At 38.4% G+C, this 13,806-nt stretch overlaps 1 protein-coding gene across 1 annotated transcript; it reads right to left on the bottom strand.

The window, feature by feature from the left end:
- Window positions 1-10,775: 10,775 nt before the first annotated feature.
- Window positions 10,776-12,697, bottom strand: LOC133053688 (zinc finger protein 322-like). The gene has a single exon (XM_061138209.1). It carries the CDS (start codon window positions 12,147-12,149, stop codon window positions 10,941-10,943), a length of 1,209 nt encoding a protein of 402 aa, XP_060994192.1. The 5' UTR covers window positions 12,150-12,697; the 3' UTR covers window positions 10,776-10,940.
- Between the last annotated feature and the right edge of the window lie 1,109 nt (window positions 12,698-13,806).

The raw sequence follows: 13,806 nt of genomic DNA, 5'->3' as shown, positions 1-13,806 counted from the left end.
TTTCAACACCGCTTCATGCTGATTCTATTTTTCAGACCGTTTCATGCTCCTCATATTTTTCAGACCGCTTCATGCTCCTCATATATTTGACAACTTTTCAGGCTCTTCATGATTTTCAACACCGCTTCATGCTCCTCCTATTTTTCAGACCGTTTCATGTTCCTCATATTTTTGACACCTTTTGAACCTCTTCACATTTTTGACACCTTTTTACGCTTTTCATCTTTTTCAAAACCGCTTCATGCTCCTCCTATTTTTCAGATCGTTTCACACTCCTCATATTTTTGACACGTTTTGCAGCTCTTCATATTTTTCACACCTCTTCAAGCTCTTCATGTTTTGAACACCGCTTCATGCTGCTCCTATTTTTCAGATCATTTCATGCTCTTCATATTTTTGATACCTTTTGAAACTCTTCATATTTTTCACACCTTTTCAGGCTCTTCATGTTTTCAACACCATTTCATGCTTGTCCTATTTTTCATAGCGTTTCATGCTCCTCATATTTCTGACACCTTTTGAAGCTCTTAATATTTTTCACACCTTTGCACGCTCTTCATGTTTTCCAAAACCACTTCATGCTCCTCCAAAATTTCACCGTTTCGAGCTCCTCATATTTTTGACACCTTTTGAAGCTCTTCATATTTTTCACACCTTTTCAGACTCTTCATGTTTTTCAAATCCGCTTCATGCACCTCCTGTATTTCAGACCATTTCATGCTCCTCATATTTTTGACACCTTTTGAAGCTCTTCATATTTTTCACACCTTTTCAGGCTCTTCATGTTTTTCAACACAGCTTCATGCTCCTCCTATTTTTCACACCGTTTCATGTTCTTCATATTTTTGATACCTTTTGAATCTCTTCATAATTTTCACACCTTTTCAGGGTCTTCATGTTTTTGAACACCGCTTCATGCTCCTCCTATTTTTCAGACCGTTCCATGCTCCTCATATATTTGACACCTTTTGAAGCTCTTCATATTTTTCAAGCGTTTTCATGCTCTTCATGTTTTTCAACACCGCTTCATGCTCCTCCTATTTTTCAGACCGTTTCATGCGCCTCATATTTTTAACACCTTTTGAAGCTCTTCATATTTTCACACATTTTGAAGCTCTTCATATTTTTCACACCTTTTCATGCTCTTCATATTTTTCAACACCGCTTCATGCTCCTCCTATTTTTCAGACTGTTTCGTGCTCCTCATGTATTTCACACCTTTTGAAGCTCTTCATATTTTTCACACCTTTTCAGTCTCTTCATGTTTTTCCACAGAACTTCATGCATCTCATATTTTTCAGACCGTTTCATGCTCCTCATGTATTTCACACCTTTTGAAGCTCTTCATATTTTTCACACCTTTTCAGGCTCTTCATGTTTTTGATCACCGTTTCATGCTCCTCCTATTTTTCAGACCGTTTCATGCTCCTCATATTTTTGACACCTTTTGAAGCTCTTCATATCTTTCAAATCTTTTCAGGCTCTTCATGTTTTTGAACACCGCTTCATGATCCTCCTATTTTTCAGACCGTTTCATGCTTTTCATATTTTTGACACATTTTGAAGCTCTTCATATTTTTCACACCTTTTGAAGTTCTTCATATTTTTCACACGTTTTCAGGCTCTTCAAGTTCCTCAACACCGCTTCATGCTCCTCCTATTTTTCAGACCGTTTCATGCTCCTCATTTTTGACACCTTTTGAAGCTCTTCATATTTTTCACACCTTTTCATGCTCTTCATGTTTTTGAACACCATTTCATGCTCCTCCTATTTTGGAAACCGTTTCATTCTCCTCATATTTTGGACAGCTTTTGAAGCTCTTCATATATTTCACACCTTTTCATGCTTTTCATTTTTTTCATCACCATTTCATGCTCCTCCTATTTTGGAAACCGTTTCATTCTCCTCATATTTTTGACACCTTTTGACGCTCTTCATATTTTTCACACCTTTTCATGCTCTTCATGTTTTTGAACACCATTTCATGCTCCTCCTATTTTGGAAACCGTTTCATTCTCCTCATTTTTGACACCTTTTGACGCTCTTCATATTTTTCACACCTTTTCATGCTCTTCATGTTTTTGAACACCATTTCATGCTCCTCCTATTTTGGAAACCGTTTCATTCTCCTCATATTTTGGACACCTTTTGAAGCTTTTCATATTTTTCACACCTTTTCAGGCTCTTAATTTTTTTCATCACCATTTCATGCTCCTCCTATTTTTCACACCGTTTCATGCTCATCTAATTTTTGACACCTTTTGAAGCTCTTCATATTTTTCAGACCTTTTGAAGCTCTTCATATTTTTCACACGTTTTCTGGCTCTTAAGGTTTTTCAACAGCGCTTCATGCTGATTCTATTTTTCAGACCGTTTCATGCTCCTCATATTTTTGGCACGTTTTGAATCTCTTCATATTTTTCACACTTTTTGAGGCTCTTCATGTTTTTGAACACCGTTTCATGCTCCTCCTATTTTTCAGACCGTTTAATGCTCCTCATATATTTGACACATTTTTAAGCTCTTCTTATTTTTCACACCTTTTCAGGCTCTTCATGTTTTTCAACACCACTTCATGCTCCTCCTATTTTTCAGACCGCTTCATGCTCCTCATATATTTCACAACTTTTCAGGCTCTTCATGTTTTTGATCACCATTTCATGCTCCTCCTATTTTTCAGACCGTTTAATCCTTCTCATGTATTTCACACCTTTTGAAGCTCTTAATATTTTTCACACCTTTTCAGGCTCTTCATGTTTTTGAACACCATTTCATGCTCCTCCTATTTTGGAAACCGTTTCATTCTCCTCATATTTTGGACAGCTTTTGAAGCTCTTCATATATTTCCCACCTTTTCATGATTTTCATTTTTTTCAACACCACTTCATGCTCCTCCTATTTTTCAGACCGTTTCATGCTCATCTCATTTTGACACCTTTTGAATCTCTTCATATTTTTCACTACTTTTGAAGCTTTTCATATATTTCACACCTTTTCAGGCTCTTCATGATTTTCAACACCGCTTCATGCTCCTCCTATTTTTCAGACCGTTTCATGTTCCTCATATTTTTGACACCTTTTGAAACTCTTCACATTTTTGACACCTTTTTACGCTTTTCATCTTTTTCAAAACCGCTTCATGCTCCTCCTATTTTTCAGATCGTTTCACACTCCTCATATTTTTGACACGTTTTGCAGCTCTTCATATTTTTCACACCTCTTCAAGCTCTTCATGTTTTTGAACACCGCTTCATGCTCCTCCTATTTTTCAGATCATTTCATGCTCTTCATATTTTTGATACCTTTTGAAACTCTTCATATTTTTCACACCTTTTCAGGCTCTTCATGTTTTCAACACCATTTCATGCTTGTCCTATTTTTCATAGCGTTTCATGCTCCTCATATTTCTGACACCTTTTGAAGCTCTTAATATTTTTCACACCTTTGCAGGCTCTTCATGTTTTCCAAAACCACTTCATGCTCCTCCAAAATTTCACCGTTTCGAGCTCCTCATATTTTTGAAACCTTTTGAAGCTCTTTATATTTTTCACACCTTTTCAGACTCTTCATGTTTTTCAAATCCGCTTCATGCACCTCCTGTATTTCAGACCGTTTCATGCTCCTCATATTTTTGACACCTTTTGAAGCTCTTCATATTTTTCACACCTTTTCAGGCTCTTCATGTTTTTCAACACAGCTTCATGCTCCTCCTATTTTTCAGACCGTTTCATGTTCTTCATATTTTTGATACCTTTTGAATCTCTTCATAATTTTCACACCTTTTCAGGGTCTTCATGTTTTTGAACACCGCTTCATGCTCCTCCTATTTTTCAGACCGTTCCATGCTCCTCATATATTTGACACCTTTTGAAGCTCTTCATATTTTTCACACGTTTTCATGCTCTTCATGTTTTTCAACACCGCTTCATGCTCCTCCTATTTTTCAGACCGTTTCATGCGCCTCATATTTTTAACACCTTTTGAAGCTCTTCATATTTTTCACACATTTTGAAGCTCTTCATATTTTTCAAACCTTTTCAGTCTCTTCATGTTTTTCAACACCGCTTCATGCTCCTCCTATTTTTCAGACCGTTTCATGCTCCTCATATTTTTCACACCTTTTGAAGCTCTTCATATTTTTCACACCTTTTCAGGCTCTTCATGTTTTTGAACACCGCTTAATCCTCCTCCTCTTTTTCAGACCGTTTCCTGCTCCCATATTTTTCCCACCTTTTCAAGCTTTTCATATTTTTCACACCTTTTCACTCTCTTCATGTTTTTGAACACCGTTTCATGCTCCTCATATTTTTCAGACCGTTTCAAGCTCCTCATATTTTTGACACCTTTTGAAGCTCTTCGTATTTTTCACACCTTTGCAGGCTCTTCATGTTTTTCAACACCGCTTCAAGCTCCTCCTATTTTCACACCCTTTCATGCTCCTCATAATTTTGACATCTTTTGAAACTCTTCATATTTTTCACACCTTTTCAGGCTCATCATGTTTTTGAACACTGCTTCTTGCTCCTCCTATTTTTCAGATTGATTCATGCTCCTCATATTTTTGACACCTTTTGAATCTCTTCATATATTTCACACCATTTCAGGCTCTTCATGTTTTTCAACACCGTTTAATTCTCCTCCTATTTTTCACCGTTTCATGCTCCTTTTATTTTTGACACCTTTTGAAGCTCTTTATAATTTTCACACCTTTTGAAGCTCTTCATATTTTTCTCACCTTTTCAGGGTCTTCATGTTTTTGAACACCGTTTCAGGCTCCTCCTATATTTCAGACTGTATCATGCTCCTCATATTTTTCACACCTTTTGAAGCTCTTCATATTTTTCACACCTTTGCAGGCTCTTCATCTTTTCCAAAACCACGTCATGCTCCTCCAAAATTTCACCGTTTCGAGATCCTCATATTTTTGACACCTTTTGAAGCTCTTCATATTTTTCACACCTTTTCAGGCTCTTCATGTTTTCAACACCGTTTCATGCTCCTCCTATTTTACAGACCGTTTCATGCTCCTCATAATTTTGACACCGTTTGAAGCTCTTCATATTTTTCACACCTTTGCAGGCTCTTCATGTTTTCAACACCGTTTCATGCTCCTCCTATTTTTCAGACCGTTTCATGCTCTTCATATTTTTGATACCTTTTGAAACTCTTCATATTTTTCACACCTTTGCATGCTCTTCATGTTTTCAACACCGTTTCATGCTCCTCCTATTTTTCAGACCGTTTCATGCTCCTCATATTTTTCACCCCTTTTAAGCTCTTCATATTCTTCACACCTTTTCAAGCTCTTCAAGTTTTAAACACCGTTTCATGCTACTTGTAAATTTGACACCTTTTGAAGCACTACATATTTTTCACACCTTTTCAGGCTCTACAGGCTTTTCAACACCGCTTCATGTTCCTCCTATTTTTCAGACCGTTTCATGCTCCTCATATTTTTCACAGCTTTTGAAATTCTTCATATTTTTCACTCCTTTTCAGGCTCTTCATGTTTTTGTACACAGCTTCATGTTCCTCATATTTTTCACACCTTTTGAAGCCCATCATATTTTTCACTCCTTTTCCTGTTCTTCATGTTTTTCAACACCGTTTCATGCTCCTCCTATTTTTCAGACCATTTCATGCTCCTCATATTTTTCACACCTTTTCAGGCTCTTCCTGTTTTTGACACCGCTTCATTATCCTCCAATTTTTCAGACCGTTTCATGCTCCTCATAATTTTCACACCTTTTGAAGCTCTTCATATTTTTCACACCTTTACAGGCTCTTCATGTTTTTCAACACCGTTTCATGCTCCTTCTATTTTTCAGACCGTTTCATGCTCCTCATATTTTTGACACCTTTTGAAGCTCTTCATATTTTCCATATCTTTTCAGGCTCTTCATGTTTTTAAACACCTTTCATGCTCCTCCTATTTTTCAGACAGTTTCATGCTCCTCATATATTTGACACCTTTTGAAGCTCTTCATATTCTTCACACCTTTTGAAGCTCTTCATATTGTTCACACCTTTTAGGCTCTTCATGTTTTTCAACACCGCTTCATGCTCCTCCTGTTTTCAGACCGTTTCATGCTCCTCATAGTATTGACACGTTTTGAAGCTCTTCATATATTTCACAACTTTTCAGGCTTTTCAGGTTTTTGAACAACGCTTCATGCTCCTCTTGATTTTCAGATCATTTCATGCTCCTCATATTTTTGACACCTTTTGAAGCTCTTCGTATTTTTCACACCATTTAAGGCTCCTAATGTTTTTGAACACTGCATCATGCTCCTCCTATTTTCAGACCGTTTCATGCTCCTGATGTATTTCACACTTTTTGAAGCTCTTCACATTTTTCACACCTTTTCAGGCTCTTCATGTTTTTGAACACCGTTTCAAGCTGTTCCTACTTTTCAGACCGTTTCATGCTCCTCATATATTTGACACATTTTGAAGCTCTTCATATATTTCACACCTTTGCAGGCTCTTCATGTTTTTCAACACCACTTCCTCCTCCTCCTATTTTTCAGACCGCTTCATGCTCCTCTCATTTTTGACACCTTTTGAAGCTCTTCATATTTTTCACACCTTTTCAGGTTCTTCATATTTTTGAGCACCGCTTCATGCTCCTCCAATTTTTCAGATCGTTTCTTGCTCCTCATATTTTTGACACCTTTTGAATCTCTTCATATTTTTCACACCTTTTCAGGCTCTCATGTTTTTGAACACAGCTTCATGCTCGTCCTGTTTTTAAGGTTGTTTCATGCTCCCCTTGTATTGCACACCTTTTGAAGCTCTTCATATATTTCACACCTTTTCAGGCTCTTCATGTTTTTGAACACCGCTTCATACTCCTCCTATTTTTCAGACCGCTTCATGCTCCTCCTATTTTTCAGAACGCTTCTTGCTCCTCCTATATTTCAGAACGCTTCATGCTCCTCATATTTTTGACACCTTTTGAAGCTCTTCATATTTTTGACACCTTTTGAAGCTCTTCATATTTTTCACACCTTTTCAGGCTCTTCATATTTTTGAACACCGCATCATGTTACTCCTATTTTTCAGACCGTTTCCTGCTCCTCATAATTTTGACACCTTTTGAAGGTTTTCATATTTTTCACACAATTTCAGGCTCTTCATGTGTTTGAACACTGCTTCATGTTCCTCCTATTTTTGAGACCGTTTCATGCTCCTCATATTTTTGACATGTTTTGAAGCTCTTCATATTTTTAACAACTTTTCAGTTTCTTCATGTTTTTGAACACCGTTTCATGCTCCTCCTATTTTTCAGATCGTTTCACACTCCTCATATTTTTGACACGTTTTGCAGCTCTTCATATTTTTCACACCTCTTCAAGCTCTTCATGTTTTTGAACACCGCTTCATGCTCCTCCTATTTTCAGATCATTTCATGCTCTTCATATTTTTGATACCTTTTGAAACTCTTCATATTTTTCACACCTTTTCAGGCTCTTCATGTTTTCAACACCATTTCATGCTTGTCCTATTTTTCATAGCGTTTCATGCTCCTCATATTTCTGACACCTTTTGAAGCTCTTAATATTTTTCACACCTTTGCAGGCTCTTCATGTTTTCCAAAACCACTTCATGCTCCTCCAAAATTTCACCGTTTCGAGCTCCTCATATTTTTGACACCTTTTGAAGCTCTTCATATTTTTCACACCTTTTCAGACTCTTCATGTTTTTCAAATCCGCTTCATGCACCTCCTGTATTTCAGACCGTTTCATGCTCCTCATATTTTTGACACCTTTTGAAGCTCTTCATATTTTTCACACCTTTTCAGGCTCTTCATGTTTTTCAACACAGCTTCATGCTCCTCCTATTTTTCAGACCGTTTCATGTTCTTCATATTTTTGATACCTTTTGAATCTCTTCATAATTTTCACACCTTTTCAGGGTCTTCATGTTTTTGAACACCGCTTCATGCTCCTCCTATTTTTCAGACCGTTCCATGCTCCTCATATATTTGACACCTTTTGAAGCTCTTCATATTTTTCAAACGTTTTCATGCTCTTCATGTTTTTCAACACCGCTTCATGCTCCTCCTATTTTTCAGACCGTTTCATGCGCCTCATATTTTTAACACCTTTTGAAGCTCTTCATATTTTTCACACATTTTGAAGCTCTTCATATTTTTCAAACCTTTTCAGTCTCTTCATGTTTTTCAACACCGCTTCATGCTCCTCCTATTTTTCAGACCGTTTCATGCTCCTCATATTTTTCACACCTTTTGAAGCTCTTCATATTTTTCACACCTTTTCAGGCTCTTCATGTTTTTGAACACCGCTTAATCCTCCTCCTCTTTTTCAGACCGTTTCCTGCTCCCATATTTTTCACACCTTTTCAAGCTTTTCATATTTTTCACACCTTTTCACTCTCTTCATGTTTTTGAACACCGTTTCATGCTCCTCATATTTTTCAGACCGTTTCAAGCTCCTCATATTTTTGACACCTTTTGAAGCTCTTCGTATTTTTCACACCTTTGCAGGCTCTTCATGTTTTTCAACACCGCTTCAAGCTCCTCCTATTTTCACACCCTTTCATGCTCCTCATAATTTTGACATCTTTTGAAACTCTTCATATTTTTCACACCTTTTCAGGCTCATCATGTTTTTGAACACTGCTTCTTGCTCCTCCTATTTTTCAGATTGATTCATGCTCCTCATATTTTTGACACCTTTTGAATCTCTTCATATATTTCACACCATTTCAGGCTCTTCATGTTTTTCAACACCGTTTAATTCTCCTCCTATTTTTCACCGTTTCATGCTCCTTTTATTTTTGACACCTTTTGAAGCTCTTCATAATTTTCACACCTTTTGAAGCTCTTCATATTTTTCTCACCTTTTCAGGGTCTTCATGTTTTTGAACACCGTTTCAGGCTCCTCCTATATTTCAGACTGTATCATGCTCCTCATATTTTTCACACCTTTTGAAGCTCTTCATATTTTTCACACCTTTGCAGGCTCTTCATGTTTTCCAAAACCACGTCATGCTCCTCCAAAATTTCACCGTTTCGAGATCCTCATATTTTTGACACCTTTTGAAGCTCTTCATATTTTTCACACCTTTTCAGGCTCTTCATGTTTTCAACACCGTTTCATGCTCCTCCTATTTTTCAGACCGTTTCATGCTCCTCATAATTTTGACACCGTTTGAAGCTCTTCATATTTTTCACACCTTTGCAGGCTCTTCATGTTTTCAACACCGTTTCATGCTCCTCCTATTTTTCAGACCGTTTCATGCTCTTCATATTTTTGATACCTTTTGAAACTCTTCATATTTTTCACACCTTTGCATGCTCTTCATGTTTTCAACACCGTTTCATGCTCCTCCTATTTTTCAGACCGTTTCATGCTCCTCATATTTTTCACCCCTTTTAAGCTCTTCATATTCTTCACACCTTTTCAGGCTCTTCAAGTTTTAAACACCGTTTCATGCTACTTGTAAATTTGACACCTTTTGAAGCACTACATATTTTTCACACCTTTTCAGGCTCTACAGGCTTTTCAACACCGCTTCATGTTCCTCCTAATTTTCAGACCGTTTCATGCTCCTCATATTTTTCACACCTTTTGAAATTCTTCATATTTTTCACTCCTTTTCAGGCTCTTCATGTTTTTGTACACAGCTTCATGTTCCTCATATTTTTCACACCTTTTGAAGCCCATCATATTTTTCACTCCTTTTCCTGTTCTTCATGTTTTTCAACACCGTTTCATGCTCCTCCTATTTTTCAGACCATTTCATGCTCCTCATATTTTTCACACCTTTTCAGGCTCTTCCTGTTTTTTTTTTTTTTTTTTTCAATTACAGTCCTTTCTTTTATTAGAGTTCCAAATTTTAAAAACTGAAAGTAAAGCAATCATTCAGTGGTTCAGATAAAAGAAAAGCATCTTTACCTGAGTAACCCATCAGGCCTACTCTGACCTGCCCTAGCTCTTCCCAGAACAAGTTTCTGGGTATCTAAACAAAACTGTTTGCATGTCGACTCCATTAAAAGTCATCTCTACTACAGGGGTCAACTAACTATGAGAACAGTTCTTCTCATACCTGTTAAATGTACACAGTTCACAGTTAGACCTCTATAGAGGTCTACAAAATGCTCTCCAGAGTAGTTTCTTTGGGGCCCAATAAGGTAGAGATTTCCTGCAAGGATTTTTTTTTCTCCCCCAGACTTAGGGTTACTTATAGGGTCTTTCACTTATACAAGTTCCCTGGTGTACAAGAACTGATCATTGACAGAAGTTTTCTCATTCAGAGCATTCATAAGGTCCTTCATCAGATTTTCTTTTTTTGGGGGAGGGGGGGTTGCAAACCCAAGAAGGCTCTTCACTTAATGCTTTTGCCACATTCAAGGCAAATACACAAATTTTCACCTGTATGGCTTCTCTGATAGGTAATAAAGTCACAGTTATGTTAAGAGGCTTTTTTCACAACTGCTGGGGTTTCTTTCCAGTGGGGCTTTCTGATGTCCAATGAGGCGTGCATACTGTCTGAAGCACTGTTTCACAGGGCATTAAAAAAATATCGTCCTCTGATCTGAATTCTCTTGGAATGAGGAGAGGTGAGCATTGCTAGAGAGCTTTCTCACATTCACCAAACTTGTAAGCTTCCCACCCGTATAAATCCTCTTGTGGGTGATCAGACATGAGCTTGGACTGAAGGTTTTCAAAAAACTCAGGGCATTTGTAAGGTTTCTCACTGGAGTTATTGATACGGTTCTGTAAAGACAGCTCTCTGGTCAAACCATTTCTCAGGTTCCTATAACTGCAGATTTTCTGGTCCCCAATAAAGTCTGAGCTCTGAGGAAAATCTGAGATTTGCTTTGAGTTCTCCATCTTAAATGAGTTCTCTTACATTGTAAATACACCTTTTTTTGTTTGTTTGTTTATGGTATAATAACTTCTTGTCTGGTCAAGACATCTGTGAGGCTTCTGATACATGGGGAGGGCTGAGCTCAAGATCTTTCTCAGCCACATTACAGATATATGGTTTTTCACCGATGTGGATTGTCTGATGTTGAAAAAGGGCTGAGCTCTGGTGAAAGCTTTTATCACAGACACTGTATTTATAATGCAGCTCCTCTGTCTGAGTTCTCATTTTCTGTTGGGCAACGAAGTCCATGCCTAGGAGGAAGCCACTTTCACATGCAGACCACTGATGCGGTTTCTCTTCCATGTGAATTCTTTGATGTACAATAAGGTCTGAACTACAGCTGAAGCTCTTCTCATATTCAAGGCATTTAAAAGTGTGAGTGTGAGTTGCCTGGTGCCTGATGAGGTTGGCACTCCGGGTAAAACTTCTCATACATTCCAAGCATTTATACGGCTTCTCACCTGTGTGGACTCTCTGGTGTACAATAAGGTCTGATTTCTGGCCAAAGCATTTCTCACAGGCACCACACTTATAGGGCTTCTCCCCAGTATGTACTCTTTTATGAACAATGAAGGCTGACCGGTGTCGGTAACTTTTCTCACACTTACTACATTTGTAGGGTCTTTCACCAGTATGAGTTCTCTGGTGGCTAATAAGATCGGATTTCCCACTAAAAGCTTTTTCACACTCCAGACACTTAAATGGTTTCTCACCTGTGTGAGTTCTTCGGTGCCTTATGAGGTTTGTACTTCGGCTGAAGCATTTATCACACTCACTACACAGATACGGTTTCTCGCCTGTATGGCTTCGCTGGTGGACAAGCAGATCAGAGCTCTGACCAAAATTCTTGCCACAGATATCACATGTATAGAATTTTTTACCTGCATGTGTTCTCTGGTGTCCTGAAAGGGCTAAGTGGTGCCGAAAGCTCTTCTCACATTTGCTACATTTATAAGGTTTCTCATAACTGTGGATCCTCTGATGTGAAATAAGATCTGAGCTTTGGATGAAGGTTTTCTCACACATATCACATCTATAAGGTTTCTCCCCAGTGTGGGTTCTCTCACACATAATAAGAGCTAAGTTTTCACAAAAGTTTTGCTCACGTTCAAGGCACTGGTATATCTGATCATCTATTTGAGTAATCTCATGCACATGAATAAAAATCTTTTTACCCTTCTGAGGGCATACATGATATATTTTCCTTTTTTGAGTTCTCTGATTCTCTCTCTCTTCTGAAGTGTACATTTTCTATGGCTCTCTCCTAGGGAGTTTTCCACTGGTCTTCCTGACCCATCATTTTCTTCATAGTCATTTTCTCGATAAGAACTTGAAAGATACATCTGTTTTAGGCCTTTCAGTCATGAGTAGTTCCTCTCTACAAGTTTCCAGCATCACATGCACTTATTCTTTATGTGGTATTTACAACCCATAACAAGAAAGACTCAAGACTGTCTTCCTTTTGGCTCCAAAAGGTCTCCAGTCCATAGTTACTAACAATACTCAATTCTTCCCTCTCCCCGGCTGCAGCCGGCGCCGCCCCTCCGCCTGGGAGGGCACTTCCGGTTACTCTCCGGACACTCGGGGTTTGGTTTTCCCGGCGGCCGCAGGCTCCGGACGGTGAACCTAAGGGCCCACCTTCGGGAAAAGAAAGAAAGCAAACCTGGGAGGCCGACGAGAGCCAGGAGCATCCTTCTTTGCGCGGCTCGGCGAGGGTAGCTGGGGCCAGGCCATTCAGTATGCGATTTAAGGGCCAACAAGGCCAGCTAGCTTCCCGAGCCCTTTCAGCCTGGCTGGGAAGCAGGCTCTTCCTGTTTTTGACACCGCTTCATTATCCTCCAATTTTTCAGACCGTTTCATGCTCCTCATAATTTTCACACCTTTTGAAGCTCTTCATATTTTTCACACCTTTACAGGCTCTTCATGTTTTTCAACACCGTTTCATGTTCCTTCTATTTTTCAGACCGTTTCATGCTCCTCATATTTTTGACACCTTTTGAAGCTCTTCATATTTTCCATATCTTTTCAGGCTCTTCATGTTTTTAAACACCTTTCATGCTCCTCCTATTTTTCAGACAGTTTCATGCTCCTCATATATTTGACACCTTTTGAAGCTCTTCATATTCTTCACACCTTTTGAAGCTCTTCATATTGTTCACACCTTTTAGGCTCTTCATGTTTTTCAACACCGCTTCATGCTCCTCCTGTTTTCAGACCGTTTCATGCTCCTCATAGTATTGACACGTTTTGAAGCTCTTCATATATTTCACACCTTTTCAGGCTTTTCAGGTTTTTGAACAACGCTTCATGCTCCTCTTGATTTTCAGATCATTTCATGCTCCTCATATTTTTGACACCTTTTGAAGCTCTTCGTATTTTTCACACCATTTAAGGCTCCTAATGTTTTTGAACACTGCATCATGCTCCTCCTATTTTCAGACCGTTTCATGCTCCTGATGTATTTCACACTTTTTGAAGCTCTTCACATTTTTCACACCTTTTCAGGCTCTTCATGTTGTTGAACACCGTTTCAAGCTGTTCCTACTTTTCAGACCGTTTCATGCTCCTCATATATTTGACACATTTTGAAGCTCTTCATATATTTCACACCTTTGCAGGCTCTTCATGTTTTTCAACACCACTTCCTCCTCCTCCTATTTTTCAGACCGCTTCATGCTCCTCTCATTTTTGACACCTTTTGAAGCTCTTCATATTTTTCACACCTTTTCAGGTTCTTCATATTTTTGAGCACCGCTTCATGCTCCTCCAATTTTTCAGATCGTTTCTTGCTCCTCATATTTTTGACACCTTTTGAATCTCTTCATATTTTTCACACCTTTTCAGGCTCTCATGTTTTTGAACACAGCTTCATGCTCGTCCTGTTTTTAAGGTTGTTTCATGCTCC

This window comes from Dama dama, unplaced genomic scaffold (genome assembly GCF_033118175.1).
Source record: "Dama dama isolate Ldn47 unplaced genomic scaffold, ASM3311817v1 ptg000093l, whole genome shotgun sequence".
Taxonomy (NCBI): Eukaryota; Metazoa; Chordata; class Mammalia; order Artiodactyla; family Cervidae; genus Dama; species Dama dama.
This window is presented reverse-complemented; position numbering and strand designations above follow the sequence as displayed.

What these genes read in the sequence shown, in the direction of transcription:
- LOC133053688 (XM_061138209.1), bottom strand. Translation starts at nt 12,149, where the DNA reads ATGTACACTTCAGAAGAGAGAGAGAATCAGAGAACTCAAAAAAGGAAA.